The 24,698-nt window shown below is 59.0% G+C and overlaps 9 protein-coding genes across 9 annotated transcripts; 5 read left to right on the top strand and 4 right to left on the bottom strand.

The window, feature by feature from the left end:
• Positions 1-1,135: 1,135 nt before the first annotated feature.
• On the bottom strand, positions 1,136-2,220 carry UV8b_07357 (uncharacterized protein; the record flags this gene model as incomplete). The annotated part of the gene is made up of 3 exons (XM_043144854.1): positions 1,136-1,678; positions 1,768-2,107; positions 2,195-2,220. The coding sequence occupies 3 exons, from the start codon at positions 2,218-2,220 to the stop codon at positions 1,136-1,138; spliced, it is 909 nt and encodes a 302-aa protein (XP_043000789.1).
• A 3,617-nt stretch (positions 2,221-5,837) lies between these two features.
• On the top strand, positions 5,838-6,370 carry UV8b_07356 (uncharacterized protein; the record flags this gene model as incomplete). Its single annotated transcript, XM_043144853.1, has 2 exons — positions 5,838-5,945; positions 6,125-6,370. The coding sequence occupies 2 exons, from the start codon at positions 5,838-5,840 to the stop codon at positions 6,368-6,370; spliced, it is 354 nt and encodes a 117-aa protein (XP_043000788.1).
• Positions 6,371-8,303: 1,933 nt separating this feature from the next.
• Positions 8,304-11,495, top strand: UV8b_07355 (uncharacterized protein; the record flags this gene model as incomplete). The annotated part of the gene is made up of 1 exon (XM_043144852.1): positions 8,304-11,495. The coding sequence occupies one exon, from the start codon at positions 8,304-8,306 to the stop codon at positions 11,493-11,495; it is 3,192 nt and encodes a 1,063-aa protein (XP_043000787.1).
• Positions 11,496-12,445: 950 nt separating this feature from the next.
• UV8b_07354 (uncharacterized protein) lies at positions 12,446-13,363 on the bottom strand (the record flags this gene model as incomplete). The annotated part of the gene is made up of 5 exons (XM_043144851.1): positions 12,446-12,792; positions 12,918-13,055; positions 13,127-13,228; positions 13,295-13,300; positions 13,354-13,363. The coding sequence occupies 5 exons, from the start codon at positions 13,361-13,363 to the stop codon at positions 12,446-12,448; spliced, it is 603 nt and encodes a 200-aa protein (XP_043000786.1).
• A 363-nt stretch (positions 13,364-13,726) lies between these two features.
• Positions 13,727-14,584, top strand: UV8b_07353 (uncharacterized protein; the record flags this gene model as incomplete). The annotated part of the gene is made up of 3 exons (XM_043144850.1): positions 13,727-13,942; positions 14,015-14,138; positions 14,262-14,584. The coding sequence occupies 3 exons, from the start codon at positions 13,727-13,729 to the stop codon at positions 14,582-14,584; spliced, it is 663 nt and encodes a 220-aa protein (XP_043000785.1).
• Positions 14,585-15,117: 533 nt separating this feature from the next.
• UV8b_07352 (uncharacterized protein) lies at positions 15,118-15,806 on the top strand (the record flags this gene model as incomplete). The annotated part of the gene is made up of 2 exons (XM_043144849.1): positions 15,118-15,280; positions 15,448-15,806. 2 exons carry the CDS (start codon positions 15,118-15,120, stop codon positions 15,804-15,806), a joined length of 522 nt encoding a protein of 173 aa, XP_043000784.1.
• Positions 15,807-16,310: 504 nt separating this feature from the next.
• UV8b_07351 (uncharacterized protein) lies at positions 16,311-18,078 on the bottom strand (the record flags this gene model as incomplete). The annotated part of the gene is made up of 4 exons (XM_043144848.1): positions 16,311-16,773; positions 16,919-17,084; positions 17,168-17,950; positions 18,036-18,078. 4 exons carry the CDS (start codon positions 18,076-18,078, stop codon positions 16,311-16,313), a joined length of 1,455 nt encoding a protein of 484 aa, XP_043000783.1.
• A 1,860-nt stretch (positions 18,079-19,938) lies between these two features.
• On the bottom strand, positions 19,939-21,981 carry UV8b_07350 (uncharacterized protein; the record flags this gene model as incomplete). Its single annotated transcript, XM_043144847.1, has 3 exons — positions 19,939-20,254; positions 20,350-21,601; positions 21,918-21,981. The coding sequence occupies 3 exons, from the start codon at positions 21,979-21,981 to the stop codon at positions 19,939-19,941; spliced, it is 1,632 nt and encodes a 543-aa protein (XP_043000782.1).
• Positions 21,982-23,706: 1,725 nt separating this feature from the next.
• UV8b_07349 (uncharacterized protein) lies at positions 23,707-24,031 on the top strand (the record flags this gene model as incomplete). The annotated part of the gene is made up of 2 exons (XM_043144846.1): positions 23,707-23,829; positions 23,897-24,031. The coding sequence occupies 2 exons, from the start codon at positions 23,707-23,709 to the stop codon at positions 24,029-24,031; spliced, it is 258 nt and encodes an 85-aa protein (XP_043000781.1).
• Between the last annotated feature and the right edge of the window lie 667 nt (positions 24,032-24,698).

The raw sequence follows: 24,698 nt of genomic DNA, 5'->3' as shown, positions 1-24,698 counted from the left end.
CACCGCAACAAGCATTCGTATACAGCTCGCTACCGTACCGTGCCTCGACGTGTGGTCAGAGAATCGAGCCGGCCAAGAAATCCCCCGTCCTGTGCCCAGGCAAGACGCCCTTGGCAGCCCGCCCCGCCGAATCTGCTAAACGACAGCAGGCAAATATGCCCACCCCAAAAAAAAAAATAAGAAAAATAAAACCGCCCCTGACCCCAGCTCGCCAGAATCAAAATGCTGCTTGTTTGGCCGAAGGCCGCCGCGCGCGTCGTTTGGACGGCCGGACGTGAGTGCTATGCCGATGCCGGAGGGACGTGCCCGCTTCGACGGCGTTGGGCCGCAGTTGGCTCGGCAGACGGGGCGGGGGGGGGGGCGGGGGGTTGCCACGAGGTGCGGCAGGAAGGGTGGCAGGAGAGAGGAGAGCCGGAAGACGAGGGAGATGGCTTGCGAGCCGGCTGATGGCGATGGCGAGGACGCCTGTTGCCGTGGAGGATGACGTCACTGGCTTCACGTAGATGGCTGGTACATAGTCACTCTAGTCGCCACGGGCATCACAAGCTGCAAACACGCATAGAAGGAGGGCTGACCAGCGTCAGTCAAAGGCTCTCCGCAGCGGATGGGCGTGACCGCAGCCAAGTCCAGCAAGGCCATGTTGGCTCAGGGTCAGCAGCTGCGGCGAGTGAGAGCAGACGACAAACCAGCGGCTACGTCACGGCGGTGCAGTCTCGGGCTGGACGACAAACGTTTCGTTTCTCACCGCAGCCGCGGCGGTGGAACGAAGGAGCCATCATCTTGGCCGTGCAACAAATGCTTATTAAAACATCTAGTCAAACATTCCATCGCGGTACTTGCCCTCTCCCTCGGCGGCTTCAGCTTCCCAGCACAGGGCATGTCGGGCTCGTTGGAGCTCGCGGCAAAGGCCCCGGCGTTTGGTGGTATCTGCCCCATGATGGATGAGCATCATCGCCACCAACTTCGCAACAAAGCACCGCGGCTAAAGTGCTTCCTCGAATTGTGCCCCGGCTGATTACACTGCAACATCATCTTGGGAAGGAGCGACTCTACCCCGCGGAAGGGCCGCCTCTCCTGTCCACGCGCGTCTTCCGCGACGGGGACAGAGTGGGTGGGGGGCCACGGCCATGGCTTTTTAGAGGAGAGCGGCGGCAAGCAGTCCGGCGGCGGCGAGTAGGCCAGCGGCGGCGTTTGCATGGGCGGCGGCAGCGGGAGCCAGGGATACTCCGGTGGTGGGCAAAGCGGTGGTGGGCAAAGCGGTGGTGGGCAAAGCGGCGGTTTGCAAATGCGTGGTCTGCACCGCGGCGGTGCTGGGCGTGCTACCACCAGTCGCTGTTGGCGTGGTAGCCACAAGTGCAGGGCAGCCGTCAGATGCGGCAGACAGCCAGGCCGAGCTGCCGATCGCGTCGGTCAGTCTGCTGGCACTGCCGACCGTACCAGGCCCGGACGCCGTTCCCGGGCCGGCGCTGTCGGGGATGCTCGAGACCCGTGGAGCGTCGGGAGCTGTGCCAGTGGCCGTTCCGCGAATGCTCCCTTCAGGAATGCTCATGACACCCGTCTCCGTGGGAGACGACCCGGACGGCGACGTACTCTCCCCGCCGGTGCTGCTGCTTCCCCGGGGCCCGCTCGAGCTGCCAGTCGGGGCCGCGATGCTTTGGGCCGTGGTAGAGAGACCACCCTGGGATTCGGTCGAGTCAGAACAAAGCCACCTGCCATGCGCTGCGACGAGATGAAAACCTCTCAGGCCGCCAGGAGACTCGGGCTTACATCGTTGCAGCAAACAGCATCGCCAGCCAGCTTCGAAGACTCTCGACACGCGGAGCCGGAGCCGGAGCCGGAGCCGCTCTCGCACATGAATCGGGTGCCTACGGCATTGCCGTCGCATCGCAGGATGACGTCGGGCGCCCAGCAATAGTTTGCGTGGGCCCTGGCACAGTTGACGAGGGCCCCGGCGGGGAGGCCGCCAGGAGTCGCAGAAACGACGGCCGAGAACAAGGCCACGGTGGCGGCGGCGGCAGGCTTCATGGCGGAGATCCGAGTCGTGCACGCAGCGCTGCTGGGTGCCAAGGAAAAAGGGGGGGTTTGTGTCGTCGAGCAGGATGTTTCCCTGCGCGAGACGGCGCGAGAAATTGCGTGAGCAGTTAGGACGAGAGTTATATACACTATACAGGTTCAAGGTCGGGACGATCCATACCTACGCAAAAGGGATGACGGGGACATGACACCGGGTCGTGCGGGACGGGTAGATGCGCTTATAAACGAACAAAGGCCGTCGGCCGTCGGCCGTCGTCATGTCACTCTGCAGAAACGAGCGTCTCGCAAGAAACGGTGGGTTAAGATCATGATGGTCTCTGCGTCCAGGTGACTGGCCATTGGACGGCGAACGGCGGGAAAAGGAGACGCACGTTGGCTGGACCCGGAAACAGAAGAGCTGGAAAATCGAACCGCATGTGGAATCGGCGACGGCCAAGAGCCATCAGGCGGCTGCTCCTCCGGCCGTGATGTCCCCGGATGGTGGCACGCAAGGGGGCGGTTCCTGATCTATCGCCTCGTGATCGGCACTCTCAAGGCTCGCCTGCTTTGCGTCACCTGGCGTGAATATCAGCCAGATGCTCCCACGCCGCGCCTTGGCAAAAGCAGAGCCCAAGTTTGACCCTGCCAGAAAGGTTCGCCTCCAGGGTCCCTCCCCAGGCCCGGGAACCGGTCAATGGGATGGAATTTCCCGCCGCGTCCATCAGCTGGCATTGCCACGCGGCTGCTGTTCTTTTTCGGGCAGGTCGCTGCTTGCTTCGTCGTTCCGTCGGTGGCAGTCTGGCGTCCGGGTCTGGACATTCGTGCGTGCGTGCGTGCGGCGTACGCCTGACCGAATACGAGCGAGTCCGCAGCACCAGGTCCAGCACGGCGTGCCGGATTTCCAACGTCAAAGCTATACTGATGTTTCGCAACCAAGCCACGATTATGCGAAGGATGTCATGGGAAAGCCGGCTGAGCCAACATCGCGAATCGCGGAGGAGAATGGGCGTGTCCAGGCACCTCGCTGCTATTGGCATTTATGTACGGCAAAAGCAAGCTGATCCAACCACGCACGGCTGGTCAGGTGATGGCCTGCCCTGGCGAAAATCACGCGATTGCGAGGCTCGGGGAAGGCAGCAATTTGACGTCGAATTTTTCATTTTTGCTCTCGGAACCTCGTTTGCAAAAGGCCTTTTGAACTCTTTTGGTTTTCGACGCCAAAACATTCTCATTCTCATTCTCATTCTCGCAGAGTCCACAGCCATAAAAGCTGCGCGTGCGCGTCGGTGCCACACGCTGCCCCTTCCGCCGCCAGCATTGGAAATCGGCTCGCCAGTCCCAGGACCATGCCACGCCATGCCATGCGCCCAAAGTGATAGCCGGCCGTTTCCACGACCTTGCTCAGCACCGACCTCGACAGATTCGCGCCCAGCACCGTCTGGGTCTCGTGCTCGCTGCGCCCCAGGGCGGCTGGTAGTGAACCCATCGCGCGGCCATGTGACGTGACGGTGACAAGCCGGCCGGGTCGGGGAGCTGGAGCATCCAGGGCCGACTCCCGCCCGGGCCGTCATCCATCCCGTCTTGCTCAACCAACCTAACCTGCGTCGTATTCTGACCATTCGTCCCGGTGCGCTGCGGCTGTTTCACCACACGATGGGGCCCGCCATGCCTGTATCCCCCAGACTGCAACACGCCCGACAAGGCTATGCTACTTCTGTTTTCCCGCGCCGCCGCGCCAACGGCTGGCGTAACTGTCCGTCGACACGATTGAGGCGTCCCGTCTCGGATACGGTGAGGAACTCTGCTCCCATCATGTGCTGCTGAGAGTCGGCACCCATGCTCAAACGCAGAGCAAAGAGGAGCGAGACATTTGCACCTCATGCGCAGACGAGGTTGCGTTACTGGCACACCGCAGTGGGATGTAAATCAGAATCGTCACCGCCTGTCAGCCAGGGACACGACGTGACACAAAGCTTTGGCTCGCATCACGACACCGGGCATCGAAAAGGCCGTCGTGTTTTAGATGCGTTCTTTTGCCTCCTCTGCATTCGGAACCTGCCATACTTTTCGTATCCACAGGGATAACGATAATGTCATCATTTCCTTCTGTGGCGGTACATCATCTTCTGTCAGGAAGCGTGCAGAAGATGCGGTACTATTGAATGATAATTAACAAGCACCGGCTGACCGATACTCGCTGCACCAGCTATTGATAGTAGGAATAGGGGTAGCCCTAACTTCCAAGGAGCTACTTGTTCCCTCGGTTATATGTGCCACATTATAGCCGGATATTTCCGTTCTTACGTACGAATCCACCGATATCCCCGGCAACATCTTCCCCTGGATGCATCGAGACTTTTCCCTGGCCTGGCTTTATTTATTCTTCTCGGAGAGACAACGGGAACGGTTTCAAGCAGCGTGTCTTGTGCCCGACCGATGGGAGAAGACGGGATCCGCCCAAACTACCATATACATCTTGCCCAAGACAATGGCCATCGCCCAGGCGACGTATTTGCCAGGGGATTCGGACGAGCCAGAGGGCAGGTAAGAGTTGACAAATGCATCGTGAACTGGGATCAGCCGACTCTGATCAGCCAGCCCAAGCAGGGTCCTTGCCTCACTTTCAACGCCGTCGGCCTTGGCTTGGGATCCAGCTTGGGGTTACCCGTCCGAGCCTGCTCACTCACGCTCACTGCTGGAGCTCTGCGTCTGCTTTGCAGATGATGTAGTTTAGCCTAGACGGTGAGCGAACGTATATCCTTGCGCTCCCTGGATGTTTGCTTGCTTGTCGCTAGTGCGCGATTTTGCGCAGTGCGTAATCATCGCCGCCCGCAACGCGTAGCCGTTCCCCAGATCCCCATTGCTTGTCATGTGCGTAAAATACACGGCTCTCCCAAGACTCGAGAAGAGACGACAACGTCTCCCACGTTTTCATCCCGACACAGATGCAGGCCAGGTCTGGGCTCTCCTCTGGCCAAGCCCGTATTTTGCCATGACAGCGCGAGAACGGATACAAGCAACAGGCTTCTTCCCTTGCTCGCGACTCACAACCGTGCGAGACACGTCGAGTCCTGCAAGATGTCGTTAATCACCTCGACGTCACTAAACGAAAAAAAAAAAAATTTTTTTTTTTTTCACTGAGCACCTATATCGTGGCAGCTCATTCCATTCAAAAGTCAAGAGGTGCGAAGATTAGAACCCAAGCCTGCTAGCGGGGGCGTAGTGATGGACATGCGTCCCATCTTCAATGCAGAGCAGCGTTGGCCGCAGTTGTTGCGCCTTTTTGAGTTACGAGGCCTCGCCAGAAACAAAAAAGCAATGCACATGCCCAAGGGTTGCGTCTCGAGAGGATGCGAGTTTGCCCTTCAACAGGATGCGCTCGCCCGGGCACACGCACGCAAGCTTGTGGCGGTGGACGGTCCCATGACACCCATGACATCCTTTCTGCTCAGAAAGGGCTAGTCCTCGACGCTGACGGGCAAATGGGGGTGGTTTGATGGCGGAAATTCATGAAAATTTTCAAAACATGGCTGCGGCGCAAATCCGCGCTCTGGCTGCTGCATGGCTGCTGCATGGCACAAGTGGCCGGCAATAACTTCAAAGGGCCCTAGCTCGGTCAATCTAGCAGCATTTCTGAGATGGAGGGTGGGAAGAGGCTCGTGCCGTTCTGGCAACGTGACTGGTAGACGTGTAGGAAGGAGGGGAAACCAAAGGGATGGGAACAAAAAGGATGGTATGGGTGGGCGACGACACGACGAGAGACGAGCGCCAAAGAGTCCAAGGAGAAGGAGGGGAAGAGGGGGGGGGAGGAGTTGGATCGCATCATGGCCAAGGCTGGGTGGCACGAGGGGACACGACACGACAGAATCCTCGTCGACATGGCCGAGGACTGCCAAAAGGTGAGCTGCATGCATGTCGCTGGCATCGAGCGGGTAGGCCAGGTGGATGGACAGTCGGGAGCCGGGACTCGGAAGGCTCATCCATTAGGAGGCACCTGGCAAGCAGTCTGGTTGAAGTAAACATGATCCGTTTTGTTTCGTCATGCGCAGCGCGCCAAGTCTACGAATCGGACGCTGCAACAACAAAAGACTGCACAGTGCAGCTACATCAGGGAAGCGTCTACCTGCCATGGTGGTGGTTGCGAGCAGGAAACGTGAGGGCCTCACCGATGCTAATCAACAGCATGCGAGTCTGCAAGTCGGCAGTCTTTCGTGTCGCCAGCATGCTGCAGCCCGAATGGCGAGGAATGTCTTGTCTTTTGGTCTGCAGACTCCAGCTGCACCATGCAGTGGGCGATGCTGGCTGCATGCTTGACCTCTTGCTGCTGACCGAAACGTGGACCAAAGGCCGACGGTGACGCCGGGGAAAAAGAAAAAAAAAAGGAAAAAAGGAAAAAAAGAAGACGAAAAAATGGGCCAAAGGAGGAAAAGAGAAAAACAGCAAATAGGCAAGGGGTGAAAAAGGTGGCGAGAGCAGGCAATTTCAACGCTGCCAAGTGTAATAGCGAGCCTTCCTCACCGTCACCAGCGATAGCGATGAATTTTGTCGCTGCAGGTCTGGCTGCAGGGATTAAGGACCAAGAAGTCGATGATTTGTGGGCTTTTTTCTCCGTAGCGCGCTTCGGCGCAACGCTACAACGCAGGAGTCATTGTTGGTGAACACACATCACACATCCAAGTAAAAAGGCGGAGGAGCTAAAAAAAAAAATAAAAAAAAAAAAAAATAAAAAAAAAAAAATTCCTTTTTTTTTGGGTGGTAAGGGGTGGGTGGGCAGGGCAGCATGTCAAGAGAAGCCCGGGCTTCACGATCCTCCAGCCTGGCTGGCGTTTTTGGCATCTGCTTCCACCTGGCTTCCATCGTATCGTGGCAGCCAGCACTAAGTGTTGAGGTCATGCGCCCGTTGGCAAACCCTGTCCCGTCCCGTACCTTGCTGGTGGCGTTAGTCTTGCGGGATGCAGCAGCGCCTTGACTCTCGACTCTTGACTCCAGTCTTGACTTGACCCATCGCCAGGAGGTCTGTCTGGTACTGCCGAGCATGTACCGCATGTACCGTATGTACCGTATGTGCCTTGGAGACACCAGCTCAAATGCCAGGTACCTAGTAGGTACGCACCAGACCCAGACCCAGGCCCAGCATAAAATTAGTTTTCAGAGCTGTTTCAGAGGCAGGTCAGGTCAGTCAGGCTCTACGTGTTTCCATCCCGGCCCCCTCCCCGTGCGCGCCTCGCTCCTTCCAGTTCCCTTGTCAAGCCCACTCGAGATCAATGACAGGCACTTCCTTCCTTGCAGTCCTGAGGGCTGGCTGCCTTGGACCCAGTCACCCAGCCGCCCACTCACGAAGCCACCACCCACTCCACCATTGATTGATTGGCCAAGCCTCTCTCCTGCTGCCCCTCCAACTTCCAAGTGCCTGTACTCGGTTGGCACTTGCGCAGGCGGCGTGACTTGCGCACTGCACAGCACTGCTGCGTCCAGTCGTCTGCTGCGTCCAGCGTCTGCTGGCTGTTGATGAGCCCTTGCTTGTTCTGGGGCTGGCCGCTGGCATTGATGTCTCTTGCATAAGACCAGACAGACCAGACAGACCAGACAGACCAGACAGATCAGATACCCATCGACCACCGCCGAGTTGCAGCTATTAGTCGTCAACAGAAAAACCCAACGACGTTTTCAATCCTCACCCTCACGCCGGCACGACGTCTTCGCCAGGGTCCCCTGCGCATCGCTGCATCGCTGCATCGCCATGGCATTTGGCTTGATTCCTTTTATATCCTCGCCGGCTCTGTGACCCCGTCGTGCCTGAGGCACATTGACAGCAAGCACCAGACAGCACGCCTTTGCCAGCAACCACCAGCAACCACCAGCAACCACCTGATTCAGGGCCTCCCAGCGTGCCGAGTACCGAGTACTTCGGACATGCTTCCCTCTTCTCCCCTTGCGCCTCTCGCCCTGCCAAGTCGTGTCAGGAGCTGATTTAGCCTCCAGTCGCCCGCCATTCGCCTCATTTTGACCATCCTAGCCCCTTGCCTTCGGCCAGGGAACTCCAGTCTGTTGGCGCAACAGTCTGAGTCACTTCCTGTTTGCTACTCCCCCCCCCCGTCCAATTGAATGGCGTCACCAGCACAAGACGTGCCTGAGAACCCGTGTCCAGTATGCACAGGATCCCCTTCTAGGGGCAGTCGACGTTTCGGAATAATACCCATTTGCTCTCGCCTCTTTCTTGGCCTCGTTTGATATAATCCATTCCCTCTCCTTGAGTCTTGAGTCGTGCCGTTTCCTCGGCGCTCAGCGTCATGGCACTGAACCTGCCTGAGCATGGTGGCCTCATCAGCCCGCCAGAGCTGACAGGCCGTAATGCTCACGGGCAGTTCAAGAAGCACAAGGTTTTGCCCCGTCCGCACAAGGAACCCCCCGCCGATGAGACGCGATTCATGCCTGGCCCCCCAGATTCCAGCCTTTTCGACACATCGGCTTCCGCTGCTTCCATGTCCTATGGCTCTCCAGCATCAAGCCCTAGGTCTCTGAAGCATCAGCAGAAGACGATCGGTGCTGGTCCAGACCTGCCCCCGACTCCTCCCAGCTACTCGCGCACATCGTCCGGGAGCCATTCCGCCCAAACATCAAGTCCCTCTCCTCCCCACGCTGATGACATTCGGACTCCCCAGCCTCTCGCAAAGCGACCACCAGCTACACCACCAGATCAGCGCAGCCCTCCGACACCAGACGTGACGCCGCCTCAGCCGGTCAATCGCCCTCGTGCTTTGCGCCCTTGGGCCCTGGATCGTGGACATGCTCTGACGGCAGCATTCACGACCGAGTCCCGCACCGAGTCTTTCAAGACAGCTAGAGAGGAACCGTCATCTTCTGAAGATGAGGCGGCCACGTCGACCGCCAAAACCGTCTTGTTTTCGTCATCTCCGTCGCAAACTACCGTTCTTCCGACACCCGTCAGCAGAGGAAGCCGAACCATGCAGCCCCAAGCTGTAGGCAAAGCTCGTGACCGCCCGACCTCGACTGTCGACGGGAGCTACACCCCGCGTACGCGGAATGAGCTGGCCCAGTTTGACGGAGAATGGGATTCACCGAGCCGTGTAGAGAAGGAGTGGGACGACAATCTTCAGAGACTGGTATCCGCCGGCAGACGCGAGCCACATCCTGTCATGTCAAGGGCAACAATGTCTGCAAAGGCCAAAAGTTGGGAGCTCGACAAGGAAATGGACACGTCTCGGACAAACGCGACCAAAGCCGTCCGAGGCATGACGTTTCCCAAGGAGGAAGTGGGCGCCGCGTCACCTCTCAAGTCGCCGCCCAAGTCATCGCCGCCACGGTCGCTTACCACTGGAACCTTGCGCTCCGAGGCGCCCAGGAGCAGCGCGGAGCCCCAAAGGCACTCTGGCTTGTTTGCACCATCTACCGTGATCGGGGCCATCCTCGTCGATAATCCCAGCCCGCCGCAGAGACCAAGGACGCTGCGACATGTGCGTAAACATAGAGAGTTGCGAAATCGCAGCCCAGTTCAAGCGCACGTCTTGGAAGACGCAGACGCGCATTCGGAAGCTCGGCCCGCATCGGCCAGGTTGCATCAGGAGCATGCGCAACGGCACGACAGCTGCGGGTCCGGCACGAGCAACAGCTCCATGGCTAGTGGACGGGCCAGGCGTGAGGTATGGAAGAGTGGAGGTATTCCCGTAGTGGTTGTTCCCGACCGGAGGTCTTCGCACAAATCGCATTCACGAGAGCCGTCGTTGCGATCTGCGTCGAGTCGGCACTCGAAAAAAGCGAGCAGCATCGGGCCCTCGCCTGTTGATCACTTGGCACTCCACGGCGAAGAAGTTTCCTTTGACAGGCAATCCCGTTGGAATCGCTCGGCATGGGCCTCTGACGGGTCAGACCAAAACACGGCGGATTTCCCGCCCACCATTCCAGCTCGCTCATCTTCTTTATCCGCCCCGACGAGCCGCACTACCTTGCGGACGGGGTCTCTGACCGTTGAGAGCGTCAAGGCTCTAAACGATGCACATTGCTCATCCGGCAATCAGCAGCAGCAGCCGCAGCCGCAGCCGCAGCCGCAGCCGCAACCGCAACCGAAGACGGTGCACATTCTGTCCGCATCGCCAAATACCACGCAAAGCAAAACTACCGTGCCAATGCCTGCAATATCAGTTTCGCCGGTTATTGCGGCTCAGACTCTCCCAACCCCTCGACCGGATGAAGAGTCTGGACACGAGTCCCTCTGTATTGATCACTACGATGACGCCGGCTCAACAAGAAAATATCCATCCCGTACCACACCGTTTTCCGTGATATCTACCGAGACAAATTGGACAGCTCCAGAGGTATCGGAAGCGCAAGCCGTCCGCATGTACCCTCATCAAGTTTCTTCGGTAGTCATGGTCAACCATTCCGCCAAGCTTTCTGACGCACCGCCAAATGCCACAGAAAGAGACCTGAACCAGCCAGAAGCGCACGATGAATCACCGCCTCAGATCAAGACTACGAATCCCGAAGGCGGCGCGGTGACTCCTCAACAACAAGGATCCTTGGAGGAGGTTGACTCGCCATTGCGGAACCCTCGCGCTCCCCCCGAGCCGCCCGTCCACCCTCCCGCCCTCCATTTTACCCCTGCCACACCATCAGGTCTTACGCCCGCGGAAGAAAAAGCAAACCAGCTGGGGAACTTTTATGACGCGGTAGCTGAGAAGCCCAGCCGGAGGCCCTCCCTTGTCATGAGAGCGCTCGGTAGAAGGAGGCATTCCATCAGCTCCCCGCCAACGGCTAGCAAGCAACCGGGTTTTCTGACGAGAACTCTTTCACTGTCACGGAACGACGGCCAAGTATCCGGACTTGGGAGACGGAAGCTGATTGAGCCTGATGCGAAAAGAGGAGATGACGAACCTGTAGAGCGGGACAAGCTGCATCCTCACTGGCGGCCACAACGTGATAACCAAGGCGATGACGGCAACGACTGCGACTGCACAACTTGTCGCCCCGATGGTGGGAAAGACGACAACCGGCCCGGGCGACCGAAAAGGAGCCTTGGGGCAAAAATGAAGCAGACGTTTGCAATCATGCCGGCGCGGGACAGTTACATCCGTTGCATTGAGAGCATGGACGAGCCGGAACGACGCACGATCAGGCGAACTCCCAGCGGGAATTTGAAGGTCACGCGGCGCCAGAGCAGCGCAGACTCGCTGGTTCTCTACATGAAGGCGCGCGAGGAACACGGGTCAGCATGGGAAGGCAACTCACACAGGAGATTCCTGCGAGGGCGCGGCTTGCGGCGGCGGCGAAGCCCGGAGAAGTCACGTCGGTCGGTTTCGCTAAGCAGCCGCATGGAAAAGCTTCCTAACCTGACTCGAATATGGAGCGAGAGACGAAGGGAGAAGCGGACACAGGAGCTTCGCCAGATGATCAGCGGGCCTAGACAAGTTCGCGATGGCGTTGAAGAAGTCGTTCGAACGCGTGCAGCCAGACGGCCGCCCTGAGCGGATTCAACCAGACAGGACGGCGGGACATGGGCGGGATGAGTGCGAACTGGGAGCAGCGCGGAGGGGAAAGGTAAAAGAAGGAGCTTATGAATGGCAATGACATGAAGGCCTTTTTTTTTTTTTTTTTTTTTTTTTTTTTACGACTCTAGCGAACAGTTACGACAGGCAAAGAATAGCAAAAACAAGTGCTGGGACTTGAAAGTCGAGCGGGCTCGACGTGGCGTTGCGATGTGGGTTTTTCGTGGTTTTCGTTTGGCGAGAGATTTGGAACCGATTTTCGAGATTTTCCAGCATCCCGTTTTGCGCAAGACGGCGGAGCCGGATCTGGCGCTGTGCGTTTGTTCCGGCTCAAAGGGAAGCATCAAGAGAGGGGAGGTCGGGGGAGACGAGGAAATTGGGTTTGCATTGCCGGCCATGATGGCAGGTGGCACGGCATATTTGGCCGTGGTGCAGGCGTCAAAAACCGAGGCGGACAATGGGCTTCGTATTGCTGTGAATAAAGGGGGGCGGGCAGATGAGAACGGCTGTTGATGAATGGTGAAACTACCGACTGACTGGCTGACTGACTGACTGACTGACTGACTGACCGACCGACTGACTGACTGACTGACTGACTGACCGACTGACTGAATGAAACTAACTGCATGAGACTAACTGACTAAACTTGACCAAGAATTTAAAGATAAAGAGACAAAAATGCAGCAATGTATGTGGTGATTCTTTTCCCCACCCCGGCCGTAACCGTTAACGCCATGAGCACCGGCCTAAAGACAATCGACCCCGGGTTGCATTATGTTCCATGCACTGCGCAACAAGACGGTGTTGACTCATCGTCGATCCTGCCCCAGAGGGCCGGAGGCACCCGATCGACAGAGTGCATTTGGTTTCCCACGCCAGCCCCCCCCCCCCCCCCCCCCCCCCCCCCCCCCCAAACTGACGACATGCACTCATCGTCGATCCTGCCCCGGAGGCCCGGAGGCACCGACACCCGGCGGCACCGGGAAACCAGGAGGAGGAACCGACCCATGCGGGAAGGCCTGCCCAGGACCAGGAGGCATGCCAGGCAATCCGGCAAACGCAGGAGGGGGCGCGCCGTTAGGCCCCGGCGGAGGGAACGGCAACCCCCCCGGCGGGGGGAACGGCAGCCCGCCGGGCGGCGGAATCGGCAAGCCATTGGGGCCGGGCGGGAAAGGCGGGATGCCCGGTACGCCGCGGCCGCCGGCAGGAGGCGCGAGGCCGTGGGGGAACTGGCCGGGAGGCGCGCCGGGCATGCCGGCAAACGGAGGGGGAGCGCCTGGCGCGAAACAAGTCAGTAACACACATACACGCATGCACAGGCATATACATATATATATATATATATATATATATACGCATGTATATCACGCAGCGATGCAAAAAAGGTGTGGCGGGGGCTACCTGGGAAAGGGAACGGCGGGGGAAACGCGTTGCCGGGCTGGTTGTGCGGCAGCATGGGGTTGGCGTGCGCCTGGCCCTCGGCGGCGTAGGACGACGTGATGGAGTCGATGACGGACTGGGCCTTTTCGTGGCCGATTTCTGCGGAGGGTATTGTCAGCCTTGGTGGCGGGTGACGGCTGGCAGCGGAGCAAGGGGGGGGGCGTCAATACGTTGGTAGTAGTCGACGACGTTGCGCAGGTGGTTCTTGCCGCTGTTGTGGGCCTTGCGCACGCTCATGGAGTCGTGCGTGAGGTAGACGTCGCAGTAGTCGCCTGGTTGGACGATGAGCACTGGCCGTGTCTACGGAGGCGAGGGAGCGAGGGAGCGGTGGTGCTTACAAAAGACTGGGGGGGAAGGGTCAGCAAGCCGGATGAGCGGGGGGGTAGGGAATACTCACACTTGGGCATTTTGAGCGGCTGGGATGTTGACGTCGCGGGGATGGCGATGCGCAGGGTCACGACGAAGCTGGAGGTTGATGGAGGTTGAAGAGGTTGAAGCGAGCAGACGTTGGGGGGGGGGGCACGTGACCCGCCGGGTGCGGAAGCTGGCTGGCCGGGCATCCCCCCCTTTCGCGATTGACACCTTGCAACAACCAACCAAGCACCAAGTGAAGCACCAAGCACCGAGCATCAGCAACCAACCCGGCCTGCCTGCCTGCCTGCCTGCCTGCCTGCCTGCATGGGGAGAGCCGTCGGCGACATCTAGACATTTCCCCCTTTCCCCCCCCCGCCCCCAAACGCGACCGTCGTCCCCGTCGAAATCGCCCCATCATGCTGCCGCACGCCTCGCCGCTGCGCCTGCTCTGCACCCTGCTCGCCGCCGCGTCGGCCGCCCGCGCCCTCAAGTTCGAGCTCACAGCCCACGCCGGCGTCGAGGACCACCGCAAGGAGCGCTGCATCCGCAACTTTGTCGGCGCCGACACGCTCGTCGTCGTGACGGCCAAGGTGGACGGCGCCAAGGGCGACGGCATGGCGGTCAACATGCACGTGCGTTGGCCCCCTGCGCCTGTGGTGCTCTTATCTAGCTGAAGCTGACGCGAACCAACGATCAACCGCCAGGTCCGCGACGCGCTGGGCAACGAGTACGGCCGCCCCCGGGACATTGTAGGCGAGTCCCGCGTGACGTTCCAGTCGCACGGGGACGCCGCCTTTGACGTCTGCTTCGAGAACCTGCTCTCGGGAGGTGAGCTTCCCCCCTCCCCGATCCCCGCGGATGCCAACGTCCTCGCTTGCTGCTGCTGCTGCTGCATGCGTGCATGACCTGACCTGACCTGACCTGACCTGACCATTGGACTGTGGGCGAAAGCGCGCCGGCCCAACCCTGCGTCGCGCCACGTCGAGCTCGACATTGACGTCGGCGCCGACGCCAAGGACTGGAGCGCCATCCAGGCCACGGAGAAGCTGAAGCCGGTCGAGGCGGACCTGCGCCGCGTGGCCGAGATGACGGAGGAGATTGTGCTCGAGATGGACTACCTCCGCCTGCGGGAGCAGAAGCTGCGCGACACCAACGAGAGCACCAACGCGCGCGTCAAGTGGTTCGGCATCACGACCACGTGGATCCTGATTGGGCTGTGGGTGTGGCAGGTCATGTATCTGCGCGCGTACTTTCGCTCCAAGCACCTCATCTAGGGGAGCCGCGTGTATGGATTCTGCGCGTTGGGCGGTTGGTACTATACGTGCCGGTGTTTTTTGCCGTGTTTGCCGTGTTTGCCGGGTTTGGAGGGAGCCGAGGGAGCCGAGGGGGACGCGAGGTGTGTACGAGTACATGCCGGCGTTTGTACACTGATAATGATGCCAGCAAGAGAGGATGCGAGCCAGCAGTCGTCATTGCGCGCCTCTTTTTGCCTTGCCGTCCCTGGTGAAAGTCGACGTGCCCTGTTGCATAGCTCCGTGCCAAACTGTCCAGCATCACGTGGCGCCGTGCACTGCCGGTCGGTCTGACCCCACCGTATGTACGTACAGTATGTCCTCCGTACTGCTACTGTACTGCCTGCCTGCCACTTGCCGCTCAGCCGCCTCCCTCTCCACGAGCCCAAACCGGGCCTCGACAGTCACCACGCACGAACAATCACCACGACATCACCGCGACAATCACCACACGCCAGTTTTGTCTGCCCTCGACATCGTCTGCCCAACGCCGACATCGCCATCATCACGCAGACATGGCCCTTGCCCGCCCGACCGCCGCGCGCGCCCTCCTCCGCCCGCCGCCCCGCCGCCTCTCGTCAACCCTCGGCGTCGGCGAGCTCCCAGGCGTGCCGTTCCGCGTCGCGCCCCTCCGACGCTCCGGCGAGGACGACCAGACCAAGCGAGCCCGGCTGCTCTGTACGTACGGCATCCCGACGGCCACACATGGCCTGCCTCCGGGGCGTCCTCTACAAGTCATCTACCCAAGCCATCCTCGCATCCCCCCCCATCCACCATCACACTCACACACACACACACACGCGCACGCGCATTCACCTAACCTCCGCTCACCCCCCCCCTTCCAGACCAGTCCCGCAAACGCGGCACCCTCGAAAGCGACCTCCTCCTCTCCACCTTTGCCGCCGCCCACCTGCCCGACATGCGCGGCCCCCTCCTCGCCCAGTACGACCGGCTGCTCGACGAAAACGACTGGGACATATACTACTGGGCCACGCAGGACGGCGACACCCCCCCGCGCGGGGATGGCGCGCTCGTGCGGCCCGACCCCCCGGCGGGCGAGTGGGCGCAGACCGTCGGCAACGTCAGGCCGGCGCACCGGCCGGTCCCGGCGCGCTGGCAGGGCAGCCGGATCCTCGACATGCTGCGGCGGCACGTGGAGAGCCGCCGGGGCGGGGCGGGCATGGCGTTTATGCCGGCCTTGTGATGGTGGTGGTGGTGGTGGTGATGATGATGGTGATGATGGTGGATGGTGGTCATGGTCATGGCATCGTCACGGTCTTGGCGACGGGTCAGTGCACCGGACTGATTGACGCAACGGCAGTCGCTCGCGCCGCTCCGTTTGCCTTCTTCATCCTTACTTCATCCGCAGACCACAAGCACACGCCATATACCTTTCAGCTGCGCTCCAATCCCGTCCGTCCCTCGCGGCCAAATCCAAATCCAAACCAACCAACCCCCCAGAAAAAAGACAAAAAGAAAAAAAGAAAAAAAAAAAAAAAAAAAGAAAACCAACCCCAATCGCCACGCGTTCCGTTTCGCCCCTGCTCGAACCAGAGATATGTATATACATTAAACCAAAAAAAAAGAAAAAAAAGGACAGTAAATCAGTGTGCCAGTATGCCAGAATGCCGTGCCGCCGTGCCGCCGTGCCCCCCGTGCCTCGTCGCGTCGTATCGTCATCCCGACAAGTCGTCACCCCGACAAGTCGTCACCCCCCGCCCCCCTCGGGCAGCATCGCGCTCAGGCTCCTCAGCACCTCCATGACGGGCATGTCGCGCGTCCCCGCGCGCGTCCTGTCCCTCTGCTCGCGCTCGCGCAGCCGCGCCGCGCCGAGCCCCAGCGCCGCGTCGGCCTGCCCGCCCGCCGCCAGGACCCGCTGCTCCAGCTTGTGCACGTTGTCCGCCAGCTGGTCCACCTCGAACTCGAGCGACGCTTGGATCTTACGTATCCGCTCCTCGGTCTGTGTGCAGAGGCTCTCAAACGGCACCAATTCGTCGGCGAGGAGGGCCCGTATCCGCGCCTCGTCGGGGTCCAGGAGGGACGGGTCGGGTAGCTCAACGGCCGTGTCGGTCGTGTCGGCGGCGTCGGCGGCGTCAGAGGGTGCAAAGAGCGGCGGCAGGTCGGGCTGGGGCTCCCGTATGGCTAGCCAGGCTTCTTTTTCTTGTTGCAACCTGCGGTCAAATAAATAAATAAATAAATAATAAGTAAGTTAAATAAAAAAAAAACACGCCTTAGCGACAGCGCCGCCGACAAAAGGAAACTGGGGGCCACAACGGTCGCGCATGGGGACGTGTCCGGGCAAGGCTTCTTTCATACCTCTGTATCTTGGCTTCCAACGCTGCCAGCCTCTCGTCCAGCTCCGTGTTTCTCGGGTTCGGCTTGAGCACCGTCGGCTTGGGCGCCTCGTCGTCGCGACTGAACCAGTCGGAAAAGTCTGGTCTCGAGGCAAAGTCCTTCAGTATCTGGTCTTGAATGGCTCGGGCTGCGAGGGGGTTATCCGGTCAGCACGCGCGTTTCTCCCCACCACCGGGTTTGCTCCGAGTGCAGCTCAAATCTCCCACATACCACCCAGCGCGGCGCTCGGGTTGTGTGTCCCGAGCCGCGGCTTTTCCGGCAGAGCCCGCTCGCCGCACCACATGAGCAGCTGCTTCATCCTCCTCGGTTCCGGCAGGCCTTGGGCAATGTGCTTGTAGAACTCGTCCGGGTTCACGTCGCGGTGAGGCGTTGCCGTCTGGCCGTTGTCGATCAGCGAGCTGGCCCTTCGTCCGCGCGAGCCCAGACTGCTCCTTCTGTTGGCCTTGCCTCCCTTTCTGCGCATCTCCTTGTTCCGGTTGATGACGGGCGTGTCGTTCATCGGCAGCGCAATGACCGCCGACTCCGTGGCCGGCCGCCGCGGCGTCGGTGACGGCTCCCATCGTCTGGCTGGTTTCGACGGTCGCCCGGCGGCTGCCTGGTCCTTCTCCTCCGCCGCGGAACCCCGCGTGCTTTTCCTCAAAGGCTTGCGTGCAGCTGCGCCGTCTTCAGGTGCAGCAGCATCGCCTCCTTTTCGCCGCGGGGATATCCGTCGCCCCGCGCTGGCCAGGCTCGTCGGTAATGGCGACACCTCGTGGCCTTGCTCCTGCTCAACAGGTTCTGCGGTGGTGGTGGTAATGGTGGTAGCGGCAGCGGCAGCGGTAGCGGTGGTATTAGTAGTAGCGACGGTAGTAGTTGCTGCTGCTGCGGCTGTCGTGCTCGAGAGCCCGCGTGCCGTTGCCTTTTTCGCCGGCTTTGGCTCTGGCTCCTCCGTCTTGGGCCGTTTGGACTTGCGTACAAATTGAAAATCATCGTCGCGTTCGATATCGGCCGCGGCTGGTGCTCGCTCGCGTTAGCTGCCATCCGCGCGTCACATGGCGTATCCTCTGTCCGACAACCAAAAAAAACAACAAAAACATACCGGCCAGGCGCTTGCTTGTTCGACGCCCTTGCTGGTTGCTCATGCTAAGTTGTAGCGCCCGTTGCGTCGCCACAAGAGTCGTCATGGACGGCTAACTATTCGATCCCATGGGAATGCGCGTCGACTGAATCTGCGGATAGATAAAAACGCGCTCGGGATGCTGGACGGAGCGGCGCGATGAACCAAAACACAGGCAGCTGGTCATCCAGAGCTGCGTTCGATCCTCGCCCGAGCTGCCGAATAACGTCCCGTAGCCTGAGCAGCGCGTCGACCGAAAATCTAGATAAAACGCGCTCGCATACACAGGCGGCCGGTCATAAGCTGCTGCGTGATCGCTCACCCAGCCGTTCGATTCTCGCCACGTTGCCGAATAACGTCCCGTAGCCTGAGCAGCGCGTCGACCGAAAAACCAGACAAATCGCGCTCGCACACACGTGCAGGCGGCCCGTCATAAGCTGCTGCGTGATCGCCCACCCAGCCAGCCCCGGCTGTTCGATTTCGCCAAGGCCCCGTGCCAGATACCCGTCTCGCAGCCCAGCGCCTTCCCACCAGACCGAATCTGTGATGTAAAACGCGCCCCCCCGCATGCACAGGCGGCCGCCCACAAGCTGCTGCCTGATCGCCCCCCAACCCGGCCGCTCGATTCCGTCAAGCCAAAGCTGCCGCCCCGGATGCTCCGTCTCGCAGCCCAAGCGCGGACCGACTCTGCCCGCGTCGCGCTGCCCGCGTCGCGCTGCCCAGCGTCGAGGTTGGAAAAAAAAACAAAAATGCGCGCGCTGTTCGCCTGTGCTTGCCGACTCGGCTCGGGTGCCTTCTTCCCGCTTGCGCAAGGACCTTCAGGGGACAAAGACTAGGACTAGGCGCGACAAGGCGGATTCTTGGCGATGCGGCAAATCTGTGTTGTAGAACGAAACTTTGCCCTCGCTGTTGGTCTGTTGGTCTGTTGGTCTGTTGCTATGTTTCTTGTTTACCTGGGAGAATGAAAGGTGAGGGATGCCAGCCAATCTTGCTCACGCTAAGCCAGTTTGGGCGGTTCGGCAACCCCCGCCTCTTGTGGACGCCGTCGGCGGGCCCTGATTGGCCAGCCGACCGTGCTTGGTCGCGCAATCCGCCCAGAATCCTGACTTGGCCAAACGAAGGCGAGGCGACATGTAGCCGGAGCCTTATTCAAGCCGCAGACATTCACAATGGCAACACAAAGCGAGGACCGCTGAACCACTTACGCCGTTGTGGCTTTTTGCTTGTACTACCGTCCAGAACGGAACAGCCCCTTATCAACACCAAGTATGTAATCAGTAAAACTGCACGCTCCTCTTCAACGCCCTGAGCAAAGCAGGACTCTCCCATCAAAACATCTTTTCATATGCCTTGTGCCTGGTGCCTGCCCGTGCCTGCCCGTGCCTGTGCGACTGTGGATATATACATAAAATGCAGAAAGAATATGCTGACAAATATCTCTCTACGCGAGTGATTTCAGATCGGACACTATAAACCCTCGTGAGTGAAGCCCACCATCACCTTTTGTTGCCATTTTCCCGTACACCAAATCCCAAAGCAGATCGTGCAGTTTCCTTCACACGGTGTTGTACAGGGCAAGTAGGATCCCAAAAAAAAAAAGAAGAAAGTAATAAGAAAAGGAGTTGTGAGCCCCAGGACTTGTAGCCCCAGTGTAAACATCGTCGATGGCCGATTTTATCATGCTTCGGAGGAATTCCGTCATGACTCGATTTCCAAAGGTGAAATAAGCTCTCTCGATCTCATCGTGACCTGAACAGGAGAGTGGTCAATGTAGGCCCGTCCGATTCAGAGGACTGGGGCTCGAACCGGGGACAAAAATTGTTCCCCTAGTGACCCAGTATACCTTAAATTGTATTTTTTTTTTCAGTCACTTGCGTCATACTCTTCATGAGAAGCGGCGCTGGACGCCTTGTCCCGCCATAACCTGCTGATTAGGCATGGGACCAGCCATCCCATAGGGATTCATCTGTGCGTTGAACGGCTCGACGACTTGCGACATGAAGGCGCCGTGGAGCCCTTGCTGTTGAGTGACAGGACAGTCTTTATGGGCCAGCAAAAGCGTCTTCAGATTGACAACCTCTTCCCTCAATTGAGTGATTTGGGCGGTGAGAGCATCATTCTCACTACTGTACATCTCAACCTTGTTTTGCAAATTAGCGAGCCACTGCTTCTTGCGCTGCCGGCATTTAAGAGCAGCAACCCTGTTAAGGTTTGCGTCAGCACATCCCGAGTTCTACGGCAGTTATAAAAAAAAAAAAAAAAAAAAAAAAAAAAAAAAGTGGGCAGGGAAACGCACCGGTTTCTCTCGAGGAAATTTTTTCGTTTTTCTTCGTCCGTCATCTTCGACTTGGGGTTGCCGTCCTCACCCATCTCGTCATCGTCATCCTCTGAATCTTCATGGATGCTCCCATTCATCGCTCCTATGCTTCCCTTGACCTTCTTGCTGGGAGGCGCCTTTGCTGGAGTAGCGTCGTCTGCCTTTCTTCGACCACCGTTGGAGGCACTGGCGGATTTTTTGCCTTTGACCTTGGTAGCCGGCTTTGCCTGTTCGTTTCCATCCGACCCGTTGGTCCCTACGCTAACACCTCGTGACGCAGCGTTACCGGACGACATTTGCGGCGACGTGTTGGAGTTTTGGGTCTGCGGAGGAGCGGGATGCGCGTGACTGGGGGCCCCGGCTGCACCAAACTGGCTGGGGGCCTGGGAGCCGTTCCTGCTCTGAGCGCCCTGCGCGAGCATGAACAAGCCGTTGGCGGCGTCGTTGTCGTGAGGGTCGAAAGGCCCAGAGGCCTGCTTTGGTTCGGTCTTGACGGGCGCGGTGCCGTTGGGCATTTCCGCAGGTTGTGACGTCACTGATTGCTGTTGTTGATGCTTCTGATGTTGCTGCTGCTGCTGATGTTGATGCTGATGTTGATGCTGCTGCGCCGGTGGTGGTGGCGGCGGCGGCGCGGGAGGGTTTTGCTCGCGTTTGGCAGCCGCCGCGCTTATTGCCGTTCGATGAAAGTCGATGGTGCTGGGCGTTGCGCCGCCGCTGGCGAGCTGCGCGAAAAGTGCTTGAGCGTTGGGACTAGGGGTTGGAAACATGGATCCGCTGCCTCCAGGAGTGAGACCGGATCGTAGGGAAGACTCGTTTGGGGTCGGGAAACCGCCTCGGAGATGGTGCGTATCGCTGAAGTAGTCGTTGGCCGGACCTGACAACATGGCAGGGCTTAGGGGCCCGGTGCGCAGCGAGCCACCTCCCCAGTTGAAAGGAGTCGAGTTGCCGCCAGGAAGCAGCGAGGAAGGCGATGTTAAGGCGGCGACAGAAGGGAGCTTTGTGCCTCCTGGAGTCTCGGGGCCACCACCACCCCCGAATGACTGCTCGAATGGATTTGGCTCCAGACTGAGAGATCCGCCGACTGGGCCAGCGAAATAGTCGGGCGTATTGTTTCCGTGAGGTTGTTGAACGGGCCGAGGGGGCGGAGCGAGCGGCTTCGTGACTTCAGCATTAGACACCCCGATGGAATCCGACTTGGCGGCGGTTGCGGGATCTGCCTTGGAGCTAGACACTGGATTTGTAGCGACACCACGCGACGATGACAGCAAGATTAGCGGACGATGTATTCAACAGCCAGCACCAGGACCAGGCGTGTTGGATTGGGTAGAGGGGAAAAGAGAGAAACGGGGGGGGGGGGGGTGGTTTGTATCGCCTGATTGAGGCAGCGTATGACGATGATTGTGGTGGAGAACAGAAACACAGTTTCCAGTGCAAGCAAGCAACGAAGGAAAAGGGTGACGACGGATGAAAGGGGGGGAGGGGAAACTGGAACGGGCAGTAAAGGGAAATTGAGGCTCAACTAGGACAGGCTCAATGTGGGCTCTCACCTCGCCGGGACGTCGTGTCTGACGATTTGGGGGACTTCGACTCGGTGGCAGGAGAAGTCCCCATGATGACACAATGATGTATATGATGTAGTAGATACTAGGTTATCTGTACGGGGGTGGGGTAGTGACCTGTGAGGGTCAACAGGCGGATGGAGTTTGATGGAAGAAGGGAAGAGGGTTGATGAGGTCAGAGATGGGTGACGGATTGTCAGAGGCGTCCAGTTTGGAACCCCAAGGGTAGCTGTTCCGCCAGAGGAGGCGTTTCCTGGGGCTTGGGCGAAGATTCACGCCAGCATACAGGCACAGCGGCCGTCGGCCAGAAGGGGCAAAGGGGGGGGAAAGAAAAAGAAAAAAAAGTAAAAAAAAAAAAAAAAAAGTAAAAGCCAGAGCGAGAGAGACTCTGCGCCGGCGCGTCGACGGGGGGACAGAAGTCGCGGGCCCCCAAACGGTTCAAAAAAAAAAAAAAAAAAAAAAAAAAAAAAAAAAAGGTGGCAGAAAAGGTGCGGCGGCAAAAAAGCCTAGCCGTTCTGCTGCAACCAGAATGCGGGAGGAGCGCACGCAGCCGCGGGTGGAATCGCAGCGAGCAGACGAGGATCGTGAATGGGCTCACAGTTCGAGTGTTGAAAGGGAAAGACGTCAGAGATGACGTTTTTTTTCCCTCCCTCTCTTTTTTTTTTTTCCTTTTTTTTTTTTCGGTTTTCCCTCCGTGGGGGGGGACCGCGGGGGGGGGGGGGGGAGGGAAGGTAGGAAAAGTGAATGGCGGCGCCTTTCTTGCGTCTGCAACTTGGCCCAGATCCAGGATATTTGGCGGGGTGGGGTGAGGTGGGGCGTGGTGGGGCGGTTTGGGGCGTGGTGCGTTGGGTTGCCTGCCAAGGGTGGGGCAAATGCCAACCAACAGAGCAGGGAATAAACGTCGTCGGATGTGACTGGCTGGCCAGGCGGGCGGGCAACGGAGATGCTCGCACTGTGCGGGGCTCGAGGACAAGGCTGCTGCCCCGGCATCGGGCGGTCGATCTTTGCTCACGAATCGAGAGAACGAACGGGTCAAGATACGGGTCATAGGTGCCATGGCCATGCGGCTCGACAAAACGGGTTCCTGGATAACAAAACGGTGGATAAGGAGGTTGTTTCGTTGCTCGAGTTGTTTTACTTTGATATGCCCACACCGAGAAGCACCGTGTACAGAGGCTACACCTTAGGACACAGGTACCTGCCTACCTACGGTACCTAAGGTAGGTACCTTAGGTAGGTAGGTACGCGTAGGTGTGTGCGCAATGTAACCGTCTATTGGCCATCAACTCCGTCGTGGCTCGTTGAGTCATAGAAGTTCCGCATGGCGTCCGGACCAACGAGCTGCAACACCAATTGCCGGCCGAGCGCCAGCGCAATCGCTTCAGCTATCGTTACGGGCCTCTGCTATTTATACCAGGGACTCGTCGCGCTTGTCCGCATGATAATAACGCCTACTCCGTACCTCAAGGCCAGCGGCCAGCGCGTGCGTTGGCGCGTCTTTGCGCAGCCAAGGCCAAGGCCAAGGCCACCCGATTCTTGCTCCCCGCAACCGCTCTTGGTCAGAGCACTGGAACCAAGCGTCTGCAGACTGCGTCCGCACCTTTTCCTCCGCATCTACAAAACCATCATAAAGAACCGCAAGATCTAGAGGCACGAACGGCAAGCTTGACGGGGGCGGCCAAAGCGCCAGGCCCAGCCCAGTCTCGCACGGTGCAGTACTCGCTGCCGCTGCAGACGGAGCGTCTCCCCCAGACCACATGTAGCATGCCCATGCAGCATGCCCATGCTGCATGCCCCAAGAGCATCCAGTGACAGACCGTCCTTGTCCAGCGGCCCCACTTCCCACGATGGCGTGACTGGTCGCAGCACAGTGCGGACCGGCGGCGACAACCACAACCCTGTAAGAATCCCAAGACTGGATCCAAGAGCCCGCCAGCCACGGATTCATGCTGTTGCTAACTTACCAGCTGGCATTAATGTCATATGCCATGCAGAAACTAAACGGTCCTGGACAGTCATTTCTTCACCGTACGGATAATGTAATGAATGTTGGGCTCCCGTTCTCTGCCACCGCATCTGACGGTGGCAGATGTGAAAAGTGAAATGATGTAAATGTCCCTCCCTCCCCCCCCCCCCAAGTCAACCGCAGTCCGCTCCTGCGACCAGGGGCGTGCCGGTGCAAGAAAGCAGGGGAATGCCCAGGACGCTGGACGGACGGGGCCTCGGAGACATTTCAACGCCCAAAACAAACGGACTGGCGTCCTGGAAAACTCTGTGAAGCAGAGTTGGATCAAAATGACGTTTTTCTTGCTCCCCTTTTGCCCGTACCATGCTGATGAACGCGTATATTCCGAGAGGCATGGTTTTACCCCCAAAGCGCGCTCGCCGGCACCATCATCAGCAGCGGCCTTTCATGCTCGAGAGAGCAAATCCACTTCGCCGGTGCTCGAGAATTCGCGTTAGGGCGCCGTGTCGGTTTCAGCCCAGTCGTTCGTCGTTCGTGTTCAGGCACGCATAAGGCAACGATTTTTTTCGGGGAAGGCGGGGGGGTGGTTGGCTCCAATGTGAAGATAGATCATCTGGTCACGTCGCCTTATCAAGATCAGCCACTGTGCGAACAAGTCCGCACCGTCGTACTCCGTACCAATTGCAATGCAAGCATCTTCCTCCATTCGTCGTGCCTTTTCCAACACGCCGTCAGGCACCGCACGCAAGTGCTATCGATCCGCAGCCCAGCCCAGCCCAGCCTCAAGTTGGCACTCCCGCTTT

Source organism: Ustilaginoidea virens, chromosome 6 (assembly GCF_000687475.1).
Source record: "Ustilaginoidea virens chromosome 6, complete sequence".
Taxonomy (NCBI): domain Eukaryota; kingdom Fungi; phylum Ascomycota; class Sordariomycetes; order Hypocreales; family Clavicipitaceae; genus Ustilaginoidea; species Ustilaginoidea virens.
This window is presented reverse-complemented; position numbering and strand designations above follow the sequence as displayed.